This window comes from Gambusia affinis, linkage group LG08 (assembly GCF_019740435.1).
Source record: "Gambusia affinis linkage group LG08, SWU_Gaff_1.0, whole genome shotgun sequence".
Lineage (NCBI taxonomy): Eukaryota > Metazoa > Chordata > Actinopteri > Cyprinodontiformes > Poeciliidae > Gambusia > Gambusia affinis.
Genome location: NC_057875.1, coordinates 29,046,597 through 29,054,445, shown reverse-complemented (window position 1 = coordinate 29,054,445; position 7,849 = coordinate 29,046,597). Strand labels below are relative to the sequence as shown.

Here is a 7,849-nt window from a genome sequence, read left to right as displayed (position 1 = left end):
CAGATACAGCAGGCACACAAATATAAAGACACTCTGTTTGGCTCGCTGCCCTGCCTTATCATCTTTTATCCTTCGCTTCCGATGTGTCACAGAAAGCACATCCAGTTTTCCCTGTAAACAAGTACTCTTTGTCCTTTCGGATCATAAATACTGTTTTGGTAAAATCATCATTAAAAAGACGAGACAGAGTGTTTTTGAGTGAACATTGATACAAAAAAAAATTATAAAATAAAATACACAATTGCACTGTTTTGAAGATGTTCTTTCTTCATTTCTATAATTATTTCTGGTACTTTTCCTCTTTTTGGCTTCATTATTAAGGCCCAAAGTCTGGAGTGGAAGGGAAGCAGGAGAAGTCCAAGACGTGATCTGCTTGTGCCCATAGGGCCTACTGATAATACCCACATCACACATACAGAGGCACGCTCACAGATGAACAGTATTGCAGGGCAATATATATATATATAGATATGTATAAAAAAAGACACTAGGGAATGGTGAAAACATCCTCTCTGTCATTTCTTTTATCAAAATCTTTCCACGTTTTTCATTTTTCTAGTCGTGCTCATAATATCCCTTTCCTGTCCAAAGTGCGCGAGTGCCGGTGCTGTTTCAGTCTGGCTACGCTAGGAGGTGCCGTTCCTCTCTGCAGGTGACTGACAGACGGTTGTTGTGGCTGTGTTTATTGCTATAAAGTCTGTGCTCCTCCTCCTATGAAGGACACAAAAGGGAGCAAGTTTCCCTCCGAGCGATGATCTGAGGTCTCTGTCGGCGTGATCTGAGTCTGTGTGCTTTTTCTTGGAAGCTTTAAAGCCAGACCGGCGCTGGAGGGAAACTTCTCCCGTAGGAGCTGGCTCAGGTGAAGACGTAGTTGAGGAGAAGCTGGGAGAGGAGCAGAACGCAGAGGATGAGGCAGTGACGGCCGGTTAAGGACATGCCGTCATCTGTCTGCCTCTGCCGAGACAGCTGGCGACCCAGAGCCGCCAGGTTCCTACAAACAGAGGTCAACTGGGTTAAGAGTTTCTCAATTACAGCTCCTGTAACAAGTCCTAAACAGTTATATTAACACATTTTATATTGCTAATCTACTGGTAACACAATAGCACTAGCAGCAATATTAGTATCACAAAGAACAGCCTGGACTGCAATAAATATTAGCTAATTAACAAAGTGCAAAGGTATTGAGGTTCTCTGTGTCAGTAACATGTTTAGTGATGCTTGTTGGAAGCAGAAGGAAAAATGTTTGACAAGGTGAAATGATAGTAATGTGTAGAAGTCATTAGGAAATCACTTCTAATAGAAAAGAACCCAAAACCAATAGACAATAAAATCACATGCTTTCCTAGCATCATACATCCATCCATCCATTCTTTACACCCTTCGTCCTTAATGGGGTCGGGAGGGTTGCTGGTGCCCATCTCCAGCTGCGTCCCGGGCGAGAGGCGGGGTTCACCCTGGACAGGTCACCAGTCTGTCGCAGTAGCATCATACAGTCCTACCTTAAAGCAATCTTTTAACTTTACCAACATGTTTCTTCTAACTGGGACTAATATTCATATTTTTAAGTGGCTCAGCCAAATTCCCGACTTGAATCTGAGCAGGGAGACGAACTTTAGGGGGACGGCCAGGAGGTCTTCAAAAGGTTTGGAGCTTATTACATATAGATGATGGTTTCTATCATTATTGCTTAATAACACTTTTTTTTGTAAAGTTGACATTCGTTCTGCAAATGCTACCATCTTCCTAGAGTTGGTCATTTAATTTCTTAATAGAATCAAACTTACTGGTTGAATTGAAGTAATTTTAAATCTAAATCTGCCAGAGACAGAAATGTCTGTTTTAACTGGTTTTCAGATAAATCATTAAGATTTCATTCACTAAAGTGCAATGCGGTTTTCTGACCTTTGAATATCCTGCTGCGTCCTCTGTATGGATGTGATGGAGGCCTCGATCAGAGCAATGTCCTTCACCTCTTTACTGCAGCGAGCGCATTGGCTGGAGAAGCCTGGGTAGAAAACACAGATGAGAATGAAACATTAAAGCCTATTCTACGAAGCTTAAAGATGAAGAAAAATGAAAACCTTTGAACGACACAATTTGATTCATGTAATTATTTTTGAACTCTAAATTTTAAATCACCTGTAATATTAAATGTTTAAATATAAAGTAACTCAAAATGCCTGAAACAGGGAACAACAGTCATATTTCATAGTTACTTGTGTTTATCATCATACTTCTTGTTAGAAAAATATTTAAGGTTACTACTGAAAATTTCCTTAAATCATCCAGTTTTTGAATATTTAAATAAAAGTCTATAATATTTTTTAATTGATGTTCCTTTGCACCCCAGTCAGGACCTGTTTCTCATTTTCTGTTTTTAAAGATGTACAGAATATCTTTACATTTTTACATTTGTTAGTTTTTATACAAGTCAAAGTAAATTATAAAAAAATAAGAATTTCTTCTCAAAAATATAAATATTAACATATATTTATTTGTCCAAATTTGCAGTTAATATGCGGTAAAGATCTAAATAAAATTGTTCAGTACCTTTCATGGACTGGTTGCTCCTCAAGCAGAGTTGTGATAACATCTAATTGGTTAACTTACACAATCCAAATATACAGAAAATAAATTAATTCATGTGGTGCAGCACACCACCATAAAGTATTTACATCATTAGCGACATAAGTATAGGTGGAATAAAATTATTATTTCTATGAGAGACATATTTTTGTTACACATTCAATAAACATGTTTTTCTAAGATTAAGTTAAGATCTGTCGATGTATTTAAACCTCTACAGTAAATATTTACAAAATCAATAATCCGACTTCTCTCTGGCAACCTCTGTTATGAAGATTTCAACTGCTACACAAAACAAACAAATAATAATTAATTTGTGGTGCAAACCAGTGGCTGAATTTACAAGAGATTATACAAAGCTTCTCTGGCTTGTGTGCAAATGAACCCTCACCTTCATTGTCAGAAGACTCATGTGTTGGTTCTGGAGTGGTGCTGCTGCTCTCAGTGTTCTGGCTACAAGTAGACGGCTGGCTGCTGGCCTTCCTGTGCTTCCCATTTACCTCCGCCTGTAAATAATGTATGTGTTTCCTCTTTTTAATGCATAAAAACTAAGAGAAAACTAGAATAATTTGCATTTTCTGTGAAAATGCAGTGCGAATACTGTTCCTATTTTGGTGAAAAGTCAAATGCAGAAGATTTGCAGAAATCTAAGAAATAGACAAAAGCAGCAGAATAATGTAAAAAGAGCCTGTAAAACCTAAATAGAAAAACCATAGAAGAAGAGTGAAAACTTTTGGCTTATAATGGCTTATAAGCTAAAATGATCTAAAAAGCTGAAGCTAGCTTCTTCTTTGCAAGGGTTAGATTGGGAAACCTCAGAGCGAGTGGGCTAGCTTTCTTTTCTGAAGATTGAGCAAAATGCAAACAAAAACTTGAAGAGGGGTTTTATGAAACCTGCGGAAGATATGAAAAAGCTGAAATAAATAAAAAAAATAAATAAATAAACAGAAGTAGTTGAAGGACATGACTACATTATAAAATATGAATGGTGTTTCTAGCTAAAAGTACATGGAAGCAGTTAGTTTTGAAAAGGGCAAAGATTTTAGCAGAATGTTTTAGAAGTTATGGCATGTTCTATTCATTACAATGGGTCACAAAAACATCAGAAAAAGCTGAATATTTCATAAACCACAGGACATGTCAATACCAAAAGACATAGCTGTAATGTCCTAAACAAGCAGAATGTGGTAAAACTTCAAGTTGCACAAAGTCTACAGCATTCACACTAATTACAGACTGATAAAACAGTTTTTTTTTTGTGGTTATATAAGTGGATTATTATTTGGGAAAAACCAAATAGGAAAAAGCCTGTCTTTAGAATCTCAAATGGGCAGTTCAGTCTGACTAATTTTCTAGGACTGTTCTGTTCATGGTATTCTATTAATCATATTTTTAAAAAAGCCAAAACAAAGCTTGTGTGTGGGTGAGCACTCTGTGCTGACTTTAATCTGTAGTTCACCTTGTGTTGCCTGGTCCAGCTGTGGTTGTAAGAAAGCCCGTTGTGTTGTCTCTGCATTTTCTCCTGAGTCTGAATCACTCCATCCTTCTCAAACTGAACGAGACAAGCCTCAGCGTCCCACGGACGAGTGCTGGAAAGGAAAAACATGCTGCAAAAGCTGATCTTTTATTTGTTCTAGTAGTTTTGAGTAGGAGAGCGTTCATACTCAAGGTGCTTGTAGGTCCACTCGGAGGTGACAGGATCCTGCTGGAAAAGTTTAGGAATCCAGAGTCTTTCTCCTCTCTCCTTCGCTTCTTTCCGCTGAGCCTCCTCCAGGACAAACTTCTCCTGCGTTGCCCTCATTTGGTCCCGATCCATGATGGCGCTGGTCACGTGCTGCCATAGTCTGTTGGAACATCACAGATCAGATGCTTAATGATAAATAAATAAAATAATACAACAAACTGAAAACATTGAAAATGTATAATTTTGCATTTCTCAAATCAAACTTGTGCATTTTTATTGAACAATGACTACAGTTACTGGGTTAGTTTGGCTCTATGGAGGTGTTTCAATACTTTTGACTATAGGGAAGTGTTTCCACTGCAGGAACCAGCACAGTTTACTAGGGAAGTTTTTGTTTCCCTTGGATTTCCACTGCAGGCTGAATCAGACAAAAGTCGGTTGAAAACAGCCATGGTTGGCATCTAGGACAGTTTTAACATATTAAAAGGTGGCGCTACATGGTGGAAGGATCCACAAAATTTATCACTGGTTGAATAACCTACAAGTATTGTCTTCTGCAACTAATATGTTATGTTACCTTTAAATAACACAACACAAATTCTGTATCTTTTAGCATTCAGCCACCCATACTGAATATCAGTGTTTTACAGAGTTTGCATCCACATTCATTAAAAAAAAATGATCCGACCTTCGTTAAGGAGTTGCAGACATCTACTTTTAGCATATCCATAAAAACAGTGATGAGACAGATTTTGGCTCTCACCAAAATCCATTTAACAATTTTTTAAACCAATGAAATCGTTTTGTGTTCTGTAATACAAAATAAATCAATAGAGGTTTTACTGATCTTACAAATAATTTTTCCAGAAAAGTACCTCACACTAAATCCTTCTGGAAGCACGCACAAAAACAGGAAGACAGAAAGGTTCTGGGAAATTACGTTCCAGAGAGAAAACCTTTGGTAGCCCATTAGAGGTTTACCTTTCAGACTCAAACTCCCCCTGCTGCTCTAACTGGACCACTTGTCGTTTGAGACGCCTGCTGCGGATTTCTTTTGTTGGGTTCCACAGAGTTTCCTGCTGACTGGAGCGCTTCTCTTGAATAAACACCTCGCTGTCCTGATTTGAAAAAAATACAGAAAAAGATCAGGCTTACAAACATCTTCAAGTCACAATGCAACCCTTTCACTGTTCCTTAATATCAGCCTGATATATGATGTCAACGATAAAGTGATGATAATGTTTAAAGTTTCCAGGGACTCTGTGTCAGAAAAAGGTTTTTTAGTGTTTCCTAAAGCCTTGACACTCCTGCCCCGGATATGAGACGCTAAATTACGGCCTTTTTCCTGCAGTGTCTGCCTTCTGCTCTTGAACCTATAATTACCAATTCTGTTCTTAATTAGAGATGAGAATAACTGAATACCCAAGAGCAACAAATGTGAGGTGAACAGGGATGCTGGAAGAGAAGCAGAATGGAAGAGACACAAATTGAAGCAGTTAGGTAGAAGAGCTCTCACCCAGTGTCCATCAATGGTGGCCAATAATTCATCTCCCATAACGATCTTCCCACTGATCTGATTTACTGAGCTGGCGCCTCCGAGGAAAGGCTAGAGAACGGACAGGAAAAACAAGTTTCAGGAAAGCCGATAAATACTTCCTACAGGGCTGTTTGCTGCTCTGCACCCAACTTCTCCAGCTTGAATTACAACACGTCAGACAAAAGAATTATCTAAAAATATATATTTATGGAAGATATAAAACCTGACCTTAGCAATGGCCTGAAAAATCTCATTTGAAATTTTCAAGACACCCGCAGAAACACACTTCTAGTTAGATTTAATATTTACTGAACTGTTATTTCCTCTTTTGCAAGCTGGTTTAGGTGAAAGTATCTGCCAACTGAATAAACATGAACAGAGGCTCAGCATGATTTAGGAGCTCACAACATCATCATGCTCTTTAGTCAACTAGAGCTCCCCAAAATCCTTAAACTGAGAGAATGGGAGACAGATTTCTGTCATAAAATTATTTCAATATACATTTATTCATGACATTCATTCAAATTTTCACATCGTGAATCCCAATAAGTAAACTTGTTTTACATAGCACTTTTCACAGATAAATAACTAAGTGCTTCACAGAAAGCAAGAGTCGTTAATTATCGAATTATTTATTTGCGGCTCCATTTTTAACTTGTTCAAAGACGTACCTTTAATTTAAACTCCAGTTCTGCAAAACATTTTGTCTTTTCACATTCGATGGTAACTTTCCCTCCCAACTCTAGTGTCATAGTGCCATACAGGAAACCTACGGGAGACAAGGCATTGCGTCATTAGATACACAACCCATCGGATAACTTTACATTTTGCCTGTAATAGATACGATTTTAATTCCCTATTCCCTAATCTAAAGCAGTCCTGCATTAGGTCATGGTTATTATCCCACCATTTACTCTGAATGCATTCCAAAACTGGGCTGTAAAATTTCCCTCTTGACAATATATAAACATGAGCTGATTTTGACTACATCAAAATCTTGCGTAATTCAGAATATGGATCATGGTAGGAATACATTTCAAATAACTGCGTAATTTCTCGTAACTCTGACATGTCGGCTGCAGCAGATGGTTGTAAAAGAGGCAGTATACACATGATTCGTCTGAACAGAAAGATGTCTTTGTAAACAGGGCAAATGAATTTCCATATTAGTCTCCTGTATTCTCAGTCAGTTGAAGAAGCGATGAACTATGAGGTGAGTTCAACAAGAAATAAATGCAGGAGGCCAGCATTGATTTTTATTCAAAATAAAAGTGGAAATGTAGGAGTTAATTGCATGGTAAAAGCTATAACAATGTTTATATAGTTAACATAGGCTTAGTATTTTTTTAGCTCTGGGTTTGTCTACAAAATCTGTGCACGGCTGAGTTTACAAGCAGCAAATGTAATGGTTGCTGCCCTGCCTCTAGACACAGACTTATGAAGGGAATGGAAATTGAAGACACATCTTGTCTTGTCTGTTGTTCCATTTAGCTGCAAAATCTTCCTGCAGGGTGACACTGGCCAAGTTACTTCTGGAAATAACTTTGTCTTCTCTTCCTTTAGTTAATGTACCTGGCTGTATTTCTGTGTTTAAACCCCTCTCAGACATAGACAAAGCCATGTGCTGCCTTTCATCCTATAACAACAGGATGTGCACCTGATTAGCTGTGTTACTCTCCCAAATAAAGCCACTCAAAGAGTCATTACTGCCATTCACTAATTTCCATAAAGTACTTTTGAATCAGTGCTTCTGTGGACGTTTATTCCTCATCACTGAACTTGCACGCTCAGTATGCAGGATTGTTGCAAAGTTAAAGACTTAAGTGAATGTTTGCTGTCACTACATGCTTGTTTAGGTGGAGTAGTGCTGCAGGAGTCTGCAACTTTGCAATTTAAAGAGACATTTTAGTCCTCAGTCCAACAAACTAACATTTAATTAAAATTGTAAGCATTAGATGCCCTTTTGAAAAAAGACAACTTATACTTTTTGATAAATATCTACTATAGGGAATTTGTTCTCATATTTAAAGAACAAACATTTT

General features: G+C 37.8%; 1 protein-coding gene across 1 annotated transcript in view; it reads right to left on the bottom strand.

The window, feature by feature from the left end:
• Positions 1-493: 493 nt before the first annotated feature.
• The window catches only part of LOC122836031 (oxysterol-binding protein-related protein 5-like), a 38,131-nt gene continuing 30,775 nt past the window's right edge, over positions 494-7,849 (bottom strand). Inside the window, 8 exon segments of the mRNA XM_044125668.1 lie at positions 494-991; positions 1,903-2,005; positions 2,978-3,092; positions 4,046-4,175; positions 4,251-4,430; positions 5,252-5,388; positions 5,787-5,876; positions 6,479-6,576. Of these exon segments, the coding sequence (XP_043981603.1) occupies positions 856-991; positions 1,903-2,005; positions 2,978-3,092; positions 4,046-4,175; positions 4,251-4,430; positions 5,252-5,388; positions 5,787-5,876; positions 6,479-6,576 (989 nt within the window). The 3' untranslated portion in view covers positions 494-855.